The sequence below is a fragment of a genome, unplaced genomic scaffold, assembly GCF_019419815.1.
Source record: "Pyrus x bretschneideri cultivar Hongxiangsu unplaced genomic scaffold, Pyrus_bretschneideri_v1 Contig31, whole genome shotgun sequence".
In the NCBI taxonomy this organism is placed as follows: Eukaryota; Viridiplantae; Streptophyta; class Magnoliopsida; order Rosales; family Rosaceae; genus Pyrus; species Pyrus x bretschneideri.
Genome location: NW_025999624.1, coordinates 2,148,584 through 2,170,576, shown reverse-complemented (window position 1 = coordinate 2,170,576; position 21,993 = coordinate 2,148,584). Strand labels below are relative to the sequence as shown.

General features: G+C 36.2%; 1 protein-coding gene across 1 annotated transcript; it reads left to right on the top strand.

The window, feature by feature from the left end:
- Nucleotides 1-13,232: 13,232 nt before the first annotated feature.
- On the top strand, nt 13,233-16,495 carry LOC103958213 (calcium-dependent protein kinase 17). The gene is made up of 8 exons (XM_009370459.3): nt 13,233-13,984; nt 14,309-14,452; nt 14,564-14,716; nt 14,833-14,945; nt 15,109-15,276; nt 15,451-15,578; nt 15,727-15,826; nt 15,942-16,495. Exons 1-8 carry the CDS (start codon nt 13,282-13,284, stop codon nt 16,035-16,037), a joined length of 1,605 nt encoding a protein of 534 aa, XP_009368734.1. The 5' UTR covers nt 13,233-13,281; the 3' UTR covers nt 16,038-16,495.
- Nucleotides 16,496-21,993: the final 5,498 nt, after the last annotated feature.

The window sequence follows — 21,993 nt, the reverse complement described above, 5'->3', positions numbered from 1 at the left end:
TCTCAAACCAAAGATCTCCAGAAAATCATCCATGACATTCATGTTGAAGGGATGGTGATCAATGAGTCTTTTCAAGTGGCGTCTTTCATAGAGAAATTGCTACCTTCTTGGAAGGAGTTCAAGAATTATCTCAAGCACAAACGTAAGGAGATGACCCTCGAAGATCTCATTGTAAGGCTAAGAATTGAGGAAGATAATAGAAATAATGAGAAAGGCTTGGTTTCTGAGTATGGAAGCCAAGGCGAATGTTGTTGAAGGAAGTTCATGAAAGCAAAGGCCGAAATTCTAGAAAACTAAAAAGAAGGAAAAGAACTTTGTCCTTGGTGTGAAAGGCAAAGACATTCAAAAAATTAAGGGAAGTTGTTGGGTTTGTGGAAAGCTAGGCCATAGGGCTCAAGAATGTCGCCATCGAAGGGATCATCTTGGAAATCAAGGCAACAACAACTGCGCAAACCTAATTGAAAATGATGTGGATGCATTGGTTGCAATGATTTTTGAAATCAACCTTGTATATGACCATGCTGATTGGTGGATAGATACCAGTGCAACTCGCCATGTATGTGGTGATATAAATATGTTCTCTTTATACCAGAAAGTAGAGAGGAACGAGCAGCTGTTCATGGGAAATGCATCTGCATCTGTTGTGGCTGGAATAGGGAAATGTGTTATGAAATTCACTTTTGGAAAGGAATTAACCCTTTTTGATGTGCTGCATGTCCCCAATATAAGGAAGAATCTTGTTTCTGGTCCTATCCTTAGTAATAAGGGATTCAAACTAGTTTTTGAGTCCAATAAGTTTGTATAAACTAAAGGGGGAATTTTTGTGGGAAAAGGGTTACCTTGCTGATGGATGATTCAAACTGAATGTACTTGGTAATGCTATGAATGAAATAAATAATGCTTCTGCTTATATTGTTGACTCGTCTAATTAATGACACTCTAGGTTAGGACATGTAAATTTTCGTTCTCTTTTTAGAATGCATAATGTAGGTTTGCTGCCCAAACTTGACTATTTAGATAATGTTAAATGTGAGACTTGTACAGAATTGAAATTTGCAAGTCAAAGCTTTAAATCAGTGCATGAAAAATCCAATGATTTATTAGATTTATTTCATAGTGACTTGTGTGATTTTAGATCATATCCACCTTGTGGTGGAAAGAACTATTATGTAACTTTTATAGATAATTTCAGTAAGTATTGTTATGTTTATTTACTTCATAGTAAAGATGAGACCTTGGATATGTTTAAGACATATAAGGCAGAAGTTGAGAATCAACTTAACAAGAACATTAAAGTCTTAAGGTCCGATAGGGGAGGAGAATATGAGTCTCATGCCTTTGCTAAATTTTGTGCCACACATGGCATAATTCATCAAACAACAGCTCCCTATACACCGCAACAAAACGGTGTTGCCGAACGGAAAAATAGTACTTTTAAAGACATGATCAATTCTATGTTAAATAGCTCTGGGCTTCCACACAATTTGTGGGGTGAAGCTTTACTTATTGCAAATAAAATTTTGAATCGATTCCACCTAAAACGAGAAAGGAGTCACCATATGAATTATGGAAAGAAAGAACTCCCAATGTTTAAATTGCTTAAAGTGTGGGGTTGCCTGACAAAAGTACAAGTCCCATTGCCAAAGAGAACAAAATTAGGGCCTAAAACTATAGATTGTGTTCTTATTAGTTTTGCATCTAATAGTTCAGCTTATAGATTCTTAGTTTTTCATTCCGAAGTAAGCGATATACATGTCAATACTATTATAGAATCTATAAATGCAATATTTTTGAGGATATATTTCCATACAAAATAGGCAAGTCTAATTTGTTGAAAAAGAGATTACATGATGACGTATCCGAGGTTAATAACAAACCTAGAGAACATGATGATGGTTCATCCTTGTCTACAGTTCAAGAAGAAGAACTTGAACCTAGAAGGAGTAAAAGGACAAAAATTCGAAAGGAATTTGGACTTGATTTGGTGACCTTATTAACTATGACAGAACCTTAATCATTCAAGGCGGCCATGTCCACTCTTGAAGCTCCATTTTGGAAGGATGCAATTAACAATGAAGTAGATTCCATTATGCAAAATCATACATGGGAATTAGTAGATTTGCCCTCTGGCAATAAGCCAATTGGGTACAAATGGATTTTTAAGAAGAAATTAAAACTAGATGGTACAATTGACAAATATAAGGCTCGCTTGGTAGCTAAAGGATACCGTCAAAAACATGATTTGGATTTCTTTGATACATACTTGGCCTGTAATGAAAATTACTTCAATAAGATTGTTGATTGCTATAGCTGCACTCCATAACATGGAAATACATCAAATGGATGTAAAGACTACGTTCTTAAATGGAGACTTAGATGAGGAAATATGTAAGGAACAACCCAAGGGGTTTGTGGTTAAAGGTCAAGAACACAAAGTTTGTAAACTTGTGAAATCGCTGTATGGGCTTAAACAAGCTCCAAAGCAATGGCATGAAAAATTTGACCATAGTATGATCACACATGGTTTTAAGATAAATGAGTGTGATAAGTCTGTCTACACAAAAACTCAAAATAATGCTTGCTTTATATTGTGTTTATATGTAGATGATATGCTTATAATGGGAACTAATAAAGAGATAATAAATTGGACCAAGAAGATATTGAAATCAAGTTTCAATATGAAAGATCTTGGTCTAGTTGATGTGATTCTTGGTATAAAATTCAAAAGAAACCAAGAAGGATACTCTCACACAATCCCATTATATAGAAGCTACACTTAGAAAGTATGGTCATTTGGAAAGTAAAGATGCAATTACTCCTTTTGATGCCAATAGCAAACTAAAGAAAAATAATGGTGATGCTATATCTCAACGTGAATATTCACAAGTTATTGAAAGCCATATGTACATTATGAACTATACAAGGCCTGATATAGCATACTCAGTGAGTAGATTGAGTAGATATACATGCAATCCTGGGCATGATCATTGGGAAGCTTTAATTCGAGTATTGAGATACTTAAAGCATACAATGAATTATGGATTGCATTATACGAGGTATCCTTCTGTTCTTGAAGGATTTACTAATGTGAATTGGATATCTGATAGTACTGATATGAAATCCACAAGTGGATATGTATTTACCTTGGGAGGAGCAGCAATATCTTGGAAATCTTCCAAACAAACGTGCATAGCCCAGTCAACGATGGAATCATAATTTATAGCTCTCGATAAGGCTGGAGAAAAAGTTGAGTGGCTAAGAGATTTTTTGGAAGATGTTCCCGTATGGCCTAAACCTGTAACGGCAATATGTATACACTGTGATAGTTCAGCTGCACAATATCGAGCTAAAAATAGTGTATACAATAGGAAGTCTAGACAAATTAGATGAAGGTATAATACAATAAAACAATGGCTCTCTAGTGGTGTAATTTCTATTGACCATGTCAAGTCAAAAGATAATATTGCAGATTTGCTTACTAAAGGTTTATCTAGAGAGCAAGTTAAGCATACATCGAGGAGAATGGGTTTAAAGCCAATAGAGTAAAATGAAGCTGCCAAACGGAAACCTAACCTAGTTGATTGGAGATCCCATGGTCTAGGTTCAATAGGCAAACTGGTTTGGCTAGATTCAAAGAAGAAACACACTTACAAACCTATTCCTATGATGGAAGAAGTGTGGTGATTGCTGACGGGTGTAGGATACATTAGTTCAATGATATTGATTCTTGTAAATCAAGTGGAATAGTAGCAGCCTATTCTTAATCAATATCAGCTATATGAGAGTAAATGTGGGGTCGCATTTATGAGAATTATATGGCTGCATTTTCTAAAGCTCTCATGAATCTAGGATTTGTTTAGGACCAAAAAGAACACAAACATATGAATTTGTGATGTGTTGGTGTGGCATATATTTTTCTTATTGTCTTGGTTTACTGCGGAGATGAACAATTCAAGATTTTATATTCACTACGTCATCTAGTAAATTCGATAAGTATATACTAAGGTAAGTTCAAGTCCAAAAGACACCTCTCTTAATGTATGTCACATCTATTATTTACTCTTGTATCTTAGTTTCTCTAGGACCACATAGTCGTCTCAAAATGTGGGGTATTGTTGGAGTTTTGAGACTCTTAGTGTCCCACATCGGGGAACTTTTAGTTCCCATTGCCATTTATGTAGTTCTGGTTCTTTGTTCTAGTAATTACAACTTGGACCATTTGGAAATGGATTGAAGGCTTGGACCTTATGATTATGTGGATTAGGTTTATATAATATAGCCTAGTACAATTAATATTAATTAATCAAGAGAAGGGCCTTGGGCCTTGGAAGTTAAAATTAATCCAAGTTCATCACTTTTAATTTCGGATTAAGTTTTTTAATTAACATATTAATTAATAATCGTTTAATTGAGAGGCACAAATCTTAGAAAGAGTTGTGTGTTTTCAAATATGCTCAACAGGTATTTGAAAGGGTGTGAAACAACCTATATATTTGCAATCACAGTTTCCAAATAGAATCATCCTTTTCTTCCTCTTTCTCTTCTGTACAAAATTTCCAGAGAGTAAAAATACAAAACAATTCACTAGAATTCTATAATCTAGTGCGGGTTATAGAATTAGGTAGTTGTATCTTAGTCGAACAGACGTTGTAGAACCACAAGCACAAGAGTGGGACGGAAATACTATTCGAAAGATATAGCTTTTGCGCTAGCCTCTACCTGTGGTTAATCAAGTTAGTACCAATTTAATTCCTGTATTTATTCCTGTTATTTCATTATGTATAGCAAACATTTTTCATCAATAAAGTATTTCAAGTTCTATTATTTCTATTATTTTTATTTATTTCTGAATTGTTCTCCAACACAGTTGTTAATCTTTTGTAGTGTTTGAGCTACTGTTTATCGTCTGGGCAGAGTTGTCTATATATTTCTCAGTTGAGGAAGAATGAATACAACAGTGTAATATATGAGGATATGAGAGAGAGAAACAATACTTTATACGCTGTTGGCAAGTTTTTATTTTATTTTATTTATTTTTTTAATTTTTATTTGTCGAAACTGTTGGCAAGTTTATTTGTAAGGAATGTGTTTGCAAAGAATATGTTTACCAACAAGTATAGGAATCTAAAAGTAGATTGGTCATGTTGATTTTGGGTATGACATACATGAAAAGTGAAGGTATGAGATGAAATAGCTGAAGGAGTGTGTTTATCCTGTACCCATTCTCATAACTGTATGAGATAAGGACATGTTTATTTACCATGAAAAGGAACGTATCCTATTAGCAAACACAATTTGTAATCACTTGCTCTTTTTTTTCTTTTCTTTTCAAATCCTTAGTTGTTAGTAAACACATGAGCGACACATTCCTTTAAAATTCATTCCAAATTTATTTAGAAGATTGTAGTGAAGTTTTGAACACCACCACCACACTCTCTCTCTTTGAATCAATCTCGCAAGTCCTAATCTATCAAATTGGAAAAGGGAAGGACAAAAGTGTTAAGAGCTTCTTACTCCTCATTCCTTCTCTATCAGCGAGAACCGGCTTTTGCCCTGGGGATGGGTACTCCCTTTCCTCCTAGGAGTAGGTGAGGCGACCAAACTATGAGTAAAATCAAAATCTAATCTAATTTTAGTCCCTTAATACATTAATCTTTTATTTATTAATTATATTTTGATGTTTTAATTATTTCTCTTTTTCTTCCTAATTTTAATGTATTAATTATACTTCATTATATAATTTTAATTTTCATTTGATTTTTCATAATATATTTTGTTGTAAACAATTAGATAAACTAATTTTTGTTTACAATATAATTGTGTTCTTCATTTAGGTACATTAAATCATTTAATACATTTTAGGATATCCATTTCGGTACACATATTTAGGTACATTAATTCAATATAAAACATTTAGGTGCATACATTTCGGTACATATATTTCGGTACTAACATTTAGGTATATTAAGTCAATATAATACATTCGGTATAGACATTCAATACATACATTTTGGTACTAACATTTGGGCGCATTAGTTGAGCCTTTCAAGTTTGAAAAATGTTAAATAAAATCAATAAATTAAAAAAACTTTCTTTTTGGTAAAAAAATAAATTCAAATGTGTATATTAATAAATTCAAATGTAATTTGACACTAGGTTTTTGTTAAATTTCAATTTTTTTCAAGGATTAATGTTAAAAAAACCCCTAAATATAAAAGCCAAACCTTAGTATTAGCGGAACCATCATTAATTAATCAATCTCTAAAGCACTGTTCTTTTTTGTATTGTTGCTTTATGGATAATTCCTGTCTTGGGTTTTGTTTTAAAACATGGATTTAATGATTTTCGAATCATTTATGGATGATGATGTGTTACTATGTGAAACTGAAATGAATGCCAGTGAGTGATTTTCTAGATTTGTTGTTGTCTGGGTGGTGCAAAGCCTCAAATCAGATGTTCAAAAAACAGTTATGGTGTCTGGATTGCTATTGAGGGATTGCCGCCGCATCTTTGGACCAACAATTGGTTTCAAAAGATTGGTGCTGCTTGCGGTGGTCTAGTGGAAGTTGATCATAGATTTACAAAATTTGAGTATTTTCCAGAAGCAAGGTTAAAAATTCAACCGAATGCTGCTGGCTTTATTCCAAAGTTTATTAACATTGTTGATGTAAACACCACTTTTAGAGTTAAAATCAGACAACTCTCGCAAGCAAAAAGACCTAAGTCTCAGTATTTGAGTGCGGAGGATTTCATAATTTTGAGGCTTCTCCAAGGTTTGAGAAAAGTGATCAGTATTTGGAAAGGGTGATCGGACATTCTTCTCTAGCAAAGCCTACTTTATATTGAATGCAACAGTCAGGCGACCATGTTCATACCGGGAGTTTGAATGTCATGTTATTAACGATTGTCGAACAAAGGAATGAGTGTTTTGGGAGAAAGAGCCGTTGGTGATTGGAGGAAATTAAGTGGGTATTTTAATTCTCTAGAAGGCGTTAATTCTTTGTTGGTAATTGGGATTCTCATTAATAAGGTTGATATTAATGACATTTCTGGTGGGAGTGAAAGGGTTGGATAACTCAAAAAATTAGTCGGCCCTTTTTATGTTGGGCTTGTGCACTCCTTTAGTCATCAACAACCAGGTCTATTCCTGCCAAACTGTAAGCCTACATCTCAAAGTTTGTTTCAAGGACCCATTACTTTAGTGTTCAATGGGCTTAGGTTCCTTTTGTCATGAGTGGTTGTATCAGAGAAGAAAGGAAAGTAGGCTACTCCTAAATCTTTCAGATTCAAAGTTCGGTCTAGAGTTTGAGCTTTCAAGGGTTCTAAATAGATTTTCAACATAGAAGAGCTCATATCAACTTTTGTTCAAGGGAACAGATCTAGGCTTTCACAATGGTATTCAAAAAACAAAAGAAGAATCCCAACGTGCTTAAATTTGAAATTCTTTGGGAGATTTGGAACAGAGAAGTGCTTATATTAGCTTTTGTTCAAGGGGACAGAGGATTTTGATTCTTCTAGTCAATTCGAGTTTGTTGAAGAAGAAAATTTGTCGCAATCGTTGCAACCAAAAGAAGAATTTATCAAGGAAAGCTGGTATTAACCCATATCAGAAATAAAAGTCCAATTATGATGGTTCACAATTTTGAGATAAGCGGCAAGTAGTTCTAGAAACTAAACCCGGCTGTCCTTGTTCTCATTCTCTACTATAGCACATGCAATAACCCAAGTTTGGTTATTTGCATCCATTCCCAATGCAAACAATAACTAAGCCTTTGAAAGCTCCTTTCAAGTGACACCATCCAACCCTACAAGTTGTCTACAACCATTCTTGAATCAATTTTTGCCAGCCCCAATCAAATGTAAATCCTCTGGAATATACATGATCATCATCATAAGGCAGTACCTTCATCTTAATTGAGCACGGTTTGGTTCAGTGCTATTTTGAGTGAAACCTAAATGGAAACTTTTTACGGCACAGTTCGGTACGATTATGAAGCCAAACCAAAATGAAACCAAACCGTTTAGTTCGGTTCAGTTTTTTTTTTTTTTTTTGTAAAGTACAATTTAAAATTTACACCTATCTACGCATAAGACGGTCTCATTTTCCAAACCGTTTACTCCCACCTCAAATTTCTTCCCCTTTTCTTGATTTTCATCATTTTTCAATCACGTAATAGGTTGTAAAATGATCCCAAATCCAACTACGTTTTCTTGAATAAGAGTTATTTACTTGTTCATCTTCACCCTTCTACTTTTGCAAAAATGAAATAAAATGAATCAAAAGATAAAGTTATAGTAACATATTATACTGAATCAAAATGAATCAAAAGCTAAGGTTATATTAAGCTGTGATTTTTTTAGAAGAGGAACAATGTGAAACTACTATTGTCATCATGCTTAGATGTTGTAGAAGAAAATAAATTAACAAATTAAGCCTCTAAAAAGTTGGCTAGTATTGTTGAACTTGTCGAAGAGATGAGATGAGTCATCAAATAAGTATTGAGAGAGAGAGAGAGAGAGAGAAAAAAAAAGAGATTGATGAGCGATAATTTGATTTTGTCGAACACGAGTGGAAAGAGATGACATTCTAGTGTGGTTGAGTCCATATTAAATTTATGGACTCTAACAAACAACTAATTAAAACATGATATCTAATTTGAGGTGTGTTTTTGGTTTCGGTGTGGTTTTCAAAAGCAAAAAATAGAAACCAAACAGTTGTCCTACACTGCGGTTTGGTTTCAAAACTGCAAAATTGAACTGTTCAGTGAAGTTCGATTTGGTTCATGTTTCGGTTTTGATTTTCAGTTTCAAGTGCCCACCCATATCCCTGTCAACTTCTTTATTGAACTTATGGTAGATGATCTTCTTATCAACATTAGAATTTGATTCATCTACACAGTGCAGACCATCTGAGTCATCTTTTCCATCATTAAGGGGAACATCTTTTACATCTCTTGCATTAAAAAATCTTCAAGATGTTGGTTGTTTGAGTTCCCATCATTACCAAACCATTCACCCTTTTCAACTTCTCTAATAAGATCATCAAGAACAGTTTCATCTGTTGCACCACCATCCTCATCATCCAAATGTAGTCACTGTCCACAAATTCACTATTAGTAGTGTCATCCTCTGCATTACCTACCATTTACAATGCAAATTATTCAAAAAAGTGTTTTCAGTACAAAACAATTGAATACTTTCAATAAAATTGCAAAATTAAATGTTTTCAAGATTACTTTCAACAATAACACATTTTCAACCCATTCATCAGCTAAAATATTACCTTCATTAGCCACTTCATCAATACCTTCATCAATACCAATTTCTCCACCTTCATTTTCTACTCCTTGTCCTCCCTTATTGTCATTCCTTCCAACACCTACACTACCATCACTCTCGTATCTATTATATTCTAAATCAGTATAGTAGGCTATTTCATTCAAAATGCATAGTCATTTTCTAAGGGATCAGCACCTACTTTTTCTTTAGTTTCTTCAATTTTGATCAACTACCCTTTGTAATATATAGTGCAACCCTCCAATCCTCAATATCTTCTATAGTTACCCCTTTTTTACTATGCCACTCTCATCTAGATTCATCAAAAACTTATGTTTCAGGGCAGTTTGCTTTGGGTTTAGATTTCTAGGTACAATTCTATTTCCCTAGATCCTGGAACATACTTGCACATGTTATCCACATCTTGGTCACATTCAATTAGCCTTAATCCATCCCTATGAGACATCCCAAGAATCCTATAATGATACAAAAATGAACCTTCCGTACCCTAACTCCTTAACCACCGAATCAATCTAAAAAGAAAGACGTAAAGTCTTTGTCTACATAGTTGATGTGGTAGAAACTAACACACAAATTAAACCCTATAAATTATGCAATCGTAGTATGAGTAAGTAGGGATCGTTCTATTCCGCGGATTGGAAGGGATGCTAAACTAAACTTATAAAACTGAAAACTAAGTTAAACTAACATGAAAACAATGAGGGGGGAGATTTTGGACGAATTTAATTAAAACAAAAGTAAAGGGCAGCAAGTAAATTAAGTTGTGAATGAAATATGGATGAAAGGATAGCTAAATGATTCTTCTCCACACATGAAACATATGCATAGAAATCGGTTTCCAGTTATTCTTCCTATAAACCATAATTGACAATGCCCCAAATTAACTGTGAACATCACCAATTAAGTCTCAGATTTCCCTAAGTTCATTGAATTGGACTTAGCGACGCAACCAAATTATTCTTCTCGAGTTCCCTAACTATGAAAAGCATGATAGAGGTACATCTCAAAGATCATTAAGTTTTGTGAAAATCAAAAGTATTGACAAAGCATTCGTAACTATGAAAAGCATGATACTCCTGCCAAGAATTTACTTAACTCAATCATGACTAGTGACTTTTACTACTTACAAATATAAGTTCAAAATAATTAGGTGAAATTCTCTTATATTCTAGCATCAAATCCCTGCATGCAAACTAAGTGTGCACCCTTAATAAACATACAAGAATAAGTTCTTTATAAAGCAAATAAGTAAATCGCATTCATGTTTTATGAAACAATAACTAGATGTAATCAATTTATATAAAACGTATGATCATGGCTTTGAATTCACCTGTAGCTAAAAAGAAACTTAGTTACACATGTTCATCACAACTGAAAAGCAATCTAAAAGAAACATTGAAAATTAAAACAAAGATAGAAAGAACTCTAAAAACTCCAGCAACTTCAATGGATGAATGGTAGGCATGACACACTTCTCTAAATCCTTGCAAGAATTTCATATATATAAGGGGAATGGCTGAATCCACGGAGGAAAAGGTTTGGTTGTTTGAATTATTTTAGGACTCCTAAAAATCAGATAGGAATTGTTGGAATGTGATAAGGATTCCTCTTTGTAGCTGGAGATAAGATAAGATAAGGTTGGATAAGATAAGATAAGATATGATAGGATAAGATAATGTTCCTCTCCAATTAGGATTCCTCTTTCTTGTGTAATTCCTTGCCATATAAGCCTCAACTTTAATTTCTCTAGATTTTAGCACATGTCTAGCACCATTTAAACACCAAAAACGTTTAGCCCATATGCTATCCAATCCAAGCCCAAAACTGCTCCAAATTGCTCCATTTTGCCATTTATTGTCATCTTTACCAATTGGATCTACAATAATATGAAAATAACTTAAATTACTATAATAAATAGAAATTAACTAAATAAATGCAAAGAAATAAGATAACAAACTTGCATAAATATGCTCCTATCAATAGTCAAACCAATCCTCAAGTCTTCCTGCATATGCATTTTTGGACCATTTCCCACCATGGTTAATCTTGAGGGTAAACAAATCTAGCATGTCTACAAAGTCAATACCAAGGGTTTTAAAAGCCATAAAATAGAAACATGTAAGACAAGAAGGGTTTTGTAAGCCTGATGAAGACAAAAAATAGACAACCAAACCATGGGGACCATCACTAAAGGTTTTTATTTATTTATTTATTTATTTTTGTAGCAATGCAATTGGGACCATCAAATAGAGACATAAAACCAGACATGCACATTGAAAACACTAAACCATGGAGACACCCACTACAAAACAAAATTCTAGAAACATACGAAAAACTAATCGAAAGGGAGAAGTCACAAAGCCCTAAAAAATCAGAATTGAAAAATCACAAAACCTAAAACCCTAAGCATATTCAAAAAGTAGGATTAATTCTTACAATATTCTGGTGTTTCAACAATTTCTATCTTCTGATTCTCCCACCCCATTGCCTCTGATGGTTTGAGGGATTGCTTTCCAAGTGACGACGCCCCTTTCTTCGATGTGCGAAGGCATGCGACGGCGAGCTGGAGAGACATCGTGCGTACAAGCGGTGGGGTTGTGGTAGGGTTTCGATGGAACTTTGGGATCATGTGTTTGGGGGTATGAGGTCCTTGTAAAGAGTTCCTTACCTTGGTTCTCTTGGTGGGAAGAAAGTCATGCTTTGTCACACTTTGAATCGGTCTGACAAAACTCTATAACAATGGCTTCTAAACGCTTGAATTTTCTAGGTTAGGTAGATGCACAACCATGGCTGCTTTTAGGAGCTTTACATTTTCTTTCTACAGCTTTCTCGAATGCTCATTGTTTGTCTCTTCCTCAAATGGGGATTCCTAATTCTTTCTTCGTGACACCGGGATGTATTGAAGGACTGGTGTGTTCGATCCTTTTGAGAATGCTTCACTCTCCTCAAACGTTGAGCACTTTGACTGCTTGTCACTTCTTTTCTTCATATGAGACACTACTTGTTGCTTTTCCTTCCCAGGCCTAGCTTTGCCTATTGATTGAATTTTCGCAGGGAGAGCCTCCGACACCATATCTTCATCCATGTAAAATTTGGTGTCAGCGAAATGCGACTCCCCTTCGGTGAACGACTTAGTATCACCATGTATTGTTTTTAGTCCACCTCTGTAGAACTTCAGACACTGATATAGGGTTGATGGTAGGACTCCATTTTCATGAATTTAGGTTTTTTTAAATTTTAAATTTCAAATTTCAAAAATCTAAATTATTGTTTTTTAATTTTTAATATCCATGTGGGCTCCAAATTGACACGTGGCGCCCCATCATTAACCACATCGGTGCCACGTCACAAGTTAATGACTGTTTTAACAGAAAGCTTACAGATGTATGAAAGTGTCTATCACATTTAGGTATCATATTAAGATGAAAAAACTTGATGTATGAAATGTTGAAAATCAAGAAATTTCATAGTAGTAAACTAAGAATTACCTAAAAGTTGATAATATAAAATAATATTAAATTTCTAGAACAGTTGTAACAATAATTTAACTATTAATTAACAATGTTGCATTATGAATGCGGAAATATATGTATACAAAATGTAGGTTGTGATGAAGAGTTGTGTTCACGTAGAGAGGGAAGCCTAACAGATTGTTACCGTTTCCCGGGAAAATATGGCAAATATACAAAAATGAGAGGCTCCCACATAGGAGACGCACCTAAGACCGTTTCAAACCCCTTTCCAAGCTTCCAAACTTACCAAACTACCAAACTCCTACAATCCCTCGTCATCAGTACTCTGCATTACCCTCGTCAGTCCAACCTGTAACCCTTGTTTCCTTTGCCACCTTTCTCTCTCTTTCTCTTTCTTTTCCTAATTGTCTTTCTCCACCCCTACCCTTTCTTCAGCCCCAAAAATTAATCCAACATTGCTTCTCTTGGCCACGCCCAACATCCCTACCCCTCTCTCTCTCTTTCTTCCGCCATGGGCAACTGTTGCTCTCAACGCAACACCGAGGATGCCCCCAATGACAACAATAAGGGAGACAACAACAATGCCACGGACAATAACCCTAGCGCTGCCAATTCCGCCCCCAACCCCTCCAGCCACGCTACTCACCCCAATAAACCTTCCGCCTCCCCAACTCACCCTGGAAAGGTCGCCAAGCCGGGCCCTATTGGACCCGTCCTAGGCCGCCCCATGGAGGACGTCCGTACCACGTACAGCATCGGCAAGGAGCTGGGGCGGGGCCAGTTCGGTGTTACCCACTTGTGCACGCACAAGGCCACGGGAGAGCAGTTCGCCTGCAAGACAATTGCCAAGCGGAAGCTGGTGAACAAGGAGGATATTGAGGATGTGAGGAGGGAGGTACAAATCATGCATCATTTGACGGGGCAGCAAAACATTGTGGAACTCAAGGGAGCTTATGAGGACAAGCAGTCCGTTCATTTGGTCATGGAGTTGTGCGCCGGAGGTGAGCTTTTCGACAGGATCATCTCAAAAGGACATTACACGGAGCGCGCTGCCGCTGCCTTGTTGAGGACTATAGTTCAGATCGTGCACACGTGTCATACCATGGGCGTTATTCACAGAGATCTAAAGCCTGAGAATTTCCTTTTGCTCAATAAAGATGAAAACTCTCCGCTCAAGGCTACAGATTTTGGTCTATCCGTCTTTTACAAACAAGGTATGTAATTAAGGATAATCTTGTCTCTTCGTTTCATTTCATTTATGTAACAATTAAACCACATACATATTTTCAAGCTTTGGTTTTAGCCTCAGTAATCATGTTTGTAAATTTAACCTAATTTCATCTCCAATGTTAATGGTAGCTCGGAATTCTAGTTAGTTCTTTTCAATCAGCCAAATAATGGCTTTTTGAACCGAGCGCTAAATCATTTTGATTAACTATGAGATATATGGAAAAGGAATGTTTTAAATTTTGTACTTCGTTCATCGGATTCCAATCGACGAATATAAAAATTAATGCCCTATGTGATGATAAGTGCAGGAGAAGTATTCAAGGATATTGTGGGCAGTGCATATTACATTGCACCAGAAGTGTTGAAGAGGAGATATGGGCCAGAAGTCGATATTTGGAGTGTTGGAGTCATGTTGTATATTCTTCTCAGTGGAGTTCCTCCCTTCTGGGCAGGTAACATAATTTAATCAATCAGTCCATCAATTAATCGGGAGATGGAAACTAACTATGTATGCAAGATAGAATTCATTATAAGTTATAGATTAATAATTGATTGATTGATAGAATCGGAACATGGAATCTTCAATGCAATCTTACGAGGCCACCTAGACTTTTCAAGCGACCCATGGCCTTCAATATCAACTCAAGCGAAAGATCTTGTGAGGAGGATGTTGAATTCAGACCCCAAACAGAGATTGACAGCCTTCCAAGTTCTTAGTAAGTTCATTAATGATAAAATCATACATTTACATAATACAAGTTTTAATTAATATACATCACAAACATGATTTCTAACATGCATTTACATATATAATGTATATGGTTTTCAACAGATCATCCATGGATTAAGGACGATGAAGCACCTGACGTTCCTCTGGACAATGCTGTGCTCAGCCGGCTCAAACAATTTAAAGCAATGAACCAGTTCAAGAAAGTTGCGCTTCGGGTATGTCTTTCGTCCTTATTTCTCTATTGGTCACTCACCATAAATATAACATATACATCTACATATCTGCGTTTGATGTTTTAAGCTCTGATGAATTGAAGAAGTCTATTCAGCATGTTACTTAATTTGTTGAAATGAACATGCATATGAATACTATATATAGGTAATTGCGGGATGCTTATCAGAGGAAGAAATCATGGGGCTAAAAGAGATGTTCAAGGGCATTGATACAGACAACAGTGGAACAATAACACTTGAAGAGCTAAGGCAAGGACTTGCTAAGCAAGGGACAAAGCTGTCTGAAGTTGAAGCTCAACAATTAATGGAAGCAGTGAGTGCTTGCTCCTTTTGCCATACTCTTAAATCTCTTTTTTTCTCAGCCGAAAATGCTTTAACTTATGCTTTACCTGTGCATGTTCAGTGGCCATACACATGCATGTAAATTTGGTTTATAAACTACATTAATTCCTAGCACATTTGGTTCTAATTAATGTCTTTTCATTAGGCTGATGCTGATGGCAACGGAACCATAGACTATGATGAGTTCATCACAGCAACGATGCACTTGAACCGGATGGATAAAGAAGAACATCTCTACACTGCCTTCCAACACTTTGATAAAGACAGCAGCGGGTATGCAAGGATCAAATAGATGGGTTTTTGTGTTCGTTTTACATAATGCTCTTAAATTTCAGTTACATAAGCCGTGAGTAAGGTTATAACTCATCATCGTCAACATCTTATTTATAACAATGTTGCCAAAATGCATTCTGATTATCAGGTTTATCACGACGGAAGAACTAGAGCAAGTCCTCCGCGAATACGGCATGCATGATGGAAGGGATATCAGGGAAATCATTGCTGAAATTGACGCTGACAATGTAGGTTCCAAATCAATTCATGCATGATCAGTTTTGATTAATTGAATACAGATAGTAATATGAAATTAACTGTGATGCTAATTAACATTTTTTTTTCCTGGATAATGTCCTGCAGGACGGTCGAATTAATTATGATGAATTTGTAGCAATGATGAGAAAAGGAAACCCAGAAGCCAACCCGAAGAAGCGGCGTGAGGATGTATTTGTTTGATCAATTTGCGGTGGTACACAAGCATGCAGATAACATATTAACTGAGGAAAGTGGCCATCACCATGCGTAATTTAAATTATCCGACGAGATTAAGGAAGAATAATTTCGGGAGAGAAACTAATTTGGGTGCTCATGGATGTTCATCATGTACAGTATCTATAAAAAAGACAAGAAAAGGGGAGGGAATGGGAGAGGAGGTGGCTCAAGAAAACTCAATGTGTGTTGGTTTGTGAAAATTGTACGTCAAATGTATTTCATCGCTAACTAATGGTTAGGAATCAATTTGTACGTGTTTAACTAATGTATAATCTATTCTTGTCCATTAGTAGACTTCTTGTTGACTTGCTGATTGACAAGACACTAGACAATGCTTGCACAATCTTTTCAAGTTTCTTTGTTTGTATTTTTTTTCTTCTTAAATTTTAGGATTAATTTCAGTTTACTACCCTAAAGTTTTGTGGTTTTCAACATTTGGTACATGAAGTTTTTTTCATCCCATAGTCATACCTCAAGTCTTAATTTTGGGACAGTTTCATACATCCGTTAAGTTTTCCGTTAGAACTTCTGTTAACTAATGACGTGGCATCCATGTGGATAATAAATGAGCGCCATGTGTCAATATGGGCCCACTTAAATATTAAAAAATTAAAAAAAAAAAACACAAAAAAAAAGAAGAAAAACTCACTCGTCCTTTACCCCCCCCCACGGACCCCTACCATCCCTTATCCCTTCTCTCTTCTCTAATTCCATACCCCCATTCTCCTCGCCCACAGCACCCCTGCCATCGTCTTCTCCACTTACACCATTCTCTCCAACCCCAACACCAGGTTCTCCCTCTGCAACACCCGTCCCTCACATGCCGTTGTGTCACCCCGCACAACGCAACCACCATTCTTTCCCTTTTGATCCTCGTCGAGGTCACTAGCCTTTGCTAGAAAGTGTCAACATTGGCCAACGCTACTGCCTGCAAGCCCAAACCTCAAGCCTTCTTCTGCAATAATTCGATTGTGAACGGATCTGAGCTCTGCGCCGTGCAAATACCCAGATCCGGTTCGATCTCCAATGGTGAATTAGATTGCCATCTGGGTCTTCTCCATTTCCTTTGAAACCTCTAATTCCAACTCCTAGTCCAATTTGGCTACCAATCCCAAATGGGTCAAATTGATGGAAAATTGAGAGGTGCTGGGGTATGGGTGGGGTGGGGTTGTCTGACTTTCGCCCCTAGACGCTTTTGGGGATTAGGTTTTTTGCAATGGGTGGAGGTGAAGAGGATGGAGGAGGGAGAAAGGAAGGGAGGTGAAGAGGGTAGTGGTTGCAGATGAGAGAAGAAAGGGTGCAGGTTGCAAAGGGAAGAAGAAAGGGAGGGGGTTGGGGGCGTAAAAGACAAGTGGGTTTTTATTTTATTTTTTCATTTTTTATTTTTTAATATTAAAGTGGGCCCATATTTACACATGGCGCTCAGTTATTGTCCATGTGGGTGCCACGTCATTAGTTAACAGAAGTTCTAACGGAAAACTTAACGGATGTATAAAACTTTCACAAGATTAAGACTTGAGGTATGACTCTAGGATGAAAAAAATTTCATGTACCAAATGTTGATAACCCCTAAACTTTAGGGTAGTAAACTGAGATTAACCCTAAATTTTAATTGACTCTAATACATATGGTGAGTAAGGATATATATACTTGGATGTATTTGTTTTGCAACTCAACCAATGGATTTAGGTGTGGCATCTATTGTAGCAACCCGTCTCTCATTTTACGATTTTATTAATTTTAAAAGAGTGAACTGACGAAAAAAACCCTTCTTGGTGAGATTATTGACTTTATTTAACTATCATTTTCTAACACATATGAGCTATTATTTTACCGTATTCTCGAAGTACTCGATGATACGAACGCGTAGGCAGAAGCGGAATCGAATTCGGAGTTACGATGAAGATATTACGAAAATACAAACATGAGGGTACTTTAGTAATTTTGTATTTTTGAATTTTGGCCCTTGAATATTTTAATATTTTATGGTGGGATATTTTACTTATTTTAATGATTTTATGGCTCGTGGGGCCCATACCAACACCAAACTCTCCACTCCTCTCTTGCCAAGTGTCTTTTCTTCCACACTCATCTCTTTCGGCACTTCTTCTCTCATACTCACTCTTCCTCTCTCTCGTCCCCCATCTCTCCTCCGTGTGCACCAACACCATCACATGCCGTCGGTGTTTCGGCGAACCTCACCACCACCCACAATCCTCTTTAGCGAGCATCACCACCACAAACTCGAAGCCTTACCTCGTCTCTTGGCTATGAAACCGAATACCTAAACCTCGAGTTGCAAACGCGAACCCAGGTCGTCAACACCATGTTCTCTGGCGAGATCTCTGCTTTCCGACTTGGGGTAAGCCTCGGGAAACCCCTATCTCTTCCTTTTACATCGTTTGGTATCAAATTTAAGTGTGATGAGTGATGTTTGAAAGCAGAACCACATCGAGGAAGAACTTCCCAAATTTTCTGACGGAGCCAAGAGTGTTGTAGGCTTTTCCAGCCATTTTTCGGCCATGGTGGGGCCTAGTATGGTATAATTCCATTCATTTCCTCTTAAGCTTCATTTTGGTAGGTAAACTATGAGAAATGGTCAAGATTTGAAGGTAAACGGAGTTGGAGAAATTTTTTGATAAAAAATCTAGCCTTTTTCTTCATTGGGTCCGGCGGGTGCGACCCACGAGCCCAACTAGGTCAACTCGACCCGAATAAAAAAAAAGCCCAAAACCTGATCTATGAACCAGTCCAAATCCATAACCCGTTAACCCTAACCCGGATCTGACCTGGATTCATTTAAGATTTAGTAAGGAATATTCCGTTAAAGTTAACTGTTGACCATTAGTTGACTTTTGTTGACGTTTTTTTTGAAATTTTCTTGGAAACCTTCTTAGGCTAATTTCGACGCCCCGAGTCCATTTTTGGCATCCATTTAGTGAAATTCCAAAGTTTTAATGTAGTTGACCGCTAGGGCGGGTTGGTTGACTTTTTAGGGTTGATCGTTTACTTTTTGTTAACTTTTTACGAAAATTACCTGGGACCCTCCCTAACGTATTTTGACACCCTGATTCTAAATTCGCACTCCTTTTTCTCAAATTTAATCATTTTAGTGGAGTTTTACTAATGAGTCCCGATATTATAATTAGGTGCAATTACTTTCGGAGACTCCAACTTTCCTAATTCGAACGGCTATGACATTTGCAAGTGTCTGTGAATGGGTCTTTTCTTTTATATAGTATATATATTTGCTAGTTTCCACATATATATTTATTAATGAATTATCTATGTGATTGCCATAATTAAATTAACGTTTATAAGAAATTTCGTATTGTTGGAAAATTATGAAATAATCCTACGGGATGCACATGTAAGGCTTACTATAAAGGGATTCCTAACTTAGATTTATGGCTATGAATAGTATATTGTTGATTAGAATTATTGAATTATTGATTTACTGTTACATGATTATAATTACGTTACTTGCTCATTGTGTGCTATATTAGTGTTTGTACTCGCCTAGGCCAGGGCCAGGCTTCACTTGTATGTTCACATCGCACCGTATGCTCACTTTGGATCCATTGTATGTGCCAGTCCTGTCCTAGATTGTTATAGGCAATTAGGACTCGTATGTGATGCACATAGCGCTAGTCTTCACGTGATTGTAGTACTAAAGCATAAATCATTATTACACCTAGTCCTATTCATGTTAGAATACCTCTACATGAACTCATGTGTCAGCATATGTCGATGATCACCTGATAGTATATGTTCGTTTATTCGAGATATGGTGATTTCTGGAAGTTATATGTTTTATATGCAAATATTGTGAACTATTGCATTTCAAGATATTACTATTTACGCTAAGTATTTTCATACTACATGTAATATGTCATATTTGGAAACTGTACTTGTTTTACGGCGATGAGTTATTACGTTTTGAAAAGGTTTTACAAAGCTTTATTCTTAGGCCCACTCACCCTTGTTTTTCGCCAGTCCAAGTTTTAGTGGCAAAGCTTTCGTGTTGACGAGGATTTCTGGCAAACCGTGGTTATAGGAATACTCTCGATGGTATAATTCCTCTTTTACTTTTATTGTACTTTGCTTATGCTCTGACATCATGTGTGAAATGGGTTCATTCCCGCTCATAAACGCACTTTTATATTTATGCACTTTTAGGTTTAAATTTACTCACATTTCCACATCACACTACACTTTATGACTTCGTCACTTTCTTGGTGTCGGCCAGCACAACTCGATTCGGAGTCTAGGTGGACATTCCAGGTTGGGGTGTGTCATCTATCGTTGAAACAAATGATTAAATACCAACGCAAAAAATGTTTCATTTATAAGTCTATGAGTATATGGATAATATATAGTTGAAAAAGTAATCTAAAGATGTTCTTCTATCCAACTATCATATCCTAAATTGTTCCTAATTGTAGGATTATTAGGTGAATACTGATATTTTGACAAGTCTAGTACACACTATGTTCGATCAATTGGGAGGATGGTTAATTCAAGCCGTTAGTGTGGAGACAAAAAGACAAGTGTCCAGGTGCTCAATAGAGAATGAGTTTGTTGCAAGAAACTATAAAAGTTGCACTAATGCAAGCAATCATTCGACCTGAGACACAACAATTGTCTTGTGCGTATTCCATTGGCTAACTGATATGGGTGTGTTCTAATGATGGAGATTTTGACTCACAAAGGCATATTATGAGGGTATGATAAGAAATCTCTAACCTTCAGTAAGAGAATGAGAATACTCTGCGGAATGATTTGGAAATCTTATGTTGAAGCATAGAGTGTGATTTAAGCAAGTCAATCCTATAAGTTTTTTCAATTTTTTTTAAAGAAATAGTAATTTTCATTAACACACAAGAATACAATAATAAGGGTTTCTGTATGAATACATGCTCTAATGGCCAATATATTGATATGAAGATAATCCGCACAAATAAGCTTAGTAGTAAACTCCTAATGGCTACCACATGCATAAGAACCTTCGTACCAGCACAAGCACCTCAATACAAATCTGCCACAAAGGCGGCATGAAGTAGACCTATACCAAGTCACACGCAATGTCATGGTCGGCAAGCGAGAGCACAAAAACCATCATTGGCAAGCGAGGCCACATCACTCGTCGAATGAGATGTCACCTACTAGACCATGCATATAGAACAAACACTAATTCGAGAATGGAATCCACCATTGGCTCATCTCCACCAGTTGGGTCGTCTTCACCTATAATAATACCGTATTCGTAAGAATGCAAATTTTGAAATTTGTTGTCACTTTTTTTTTTTTTTTTCCTAATTCACTCCCTTTCCCCTTAACTTTATTTATTTTTTATTTTTATTTTTAACTAATGAAATTATTTATATTAAGGAGGTGGGAGAATGGACTAAACCTCACAATGGGCCAACCTCTCTCCCCTTAACTTAGAATACCCATAACACATCCTCTTTGGATCCATGGTTAACCCCTAGATCTTAGCAAAAATTAAACTAAAGAACCTTTGGGGCCTATTTGGTATTCAACTTGAATCCAACTTTCTAAACTCATAAACACCTTTGAGTTTTAAGCCTTTAATTCTTGTTTGGTTGAACTATTTTTAAAAACTCGGCTCAAGACTAACTTAAAAACATAGGCAATTTGTTAAAAACACCAATACATCTCCAATTTCTTCCACTCTTCGGATCTTCTCTCCTTCCTCGCCCTCTCTCCTCTCCAATTTCTGCCGCTTTTTTTTTTTCTCTCTCTCTCTCTCCCCTCCAATTTCGTGCTCAAGATATGAATTCAACTAAAAGAAAAATATCGTCAAGTATTTAATTAAACAACTATTTAAAAAAAAAAAAAATTGGGACCAAAAAAGCGTGTTCTTAAGTGATATTCTTAAAAAATGGTTTATGAACAA

Bases quoted from the DNA above. Each gene is read 5' to 3' on its own strand.
- LOC103958213 (XM_009370459.3), top strand. From the start codon at position 13,282: ATGGGCAACTGTTGCTCTCAACGCAACACCGAGGATGCCCCCAATGAC. The intron at 13,985-14,308 runs GTATGTAATTAA...TGATAAGTGCAG, and splicing joins ATCCGTCTTTTACAAACAAG to GAGAAGTATTCAAGGATATT. The intron at 15,579-15,726 runs GTATGCAAGGAT...TCTGATTATCAG, and splicing joins TTTGATAAAGACAGCAGCGG to GTTTATCACGACGGAAGAAC.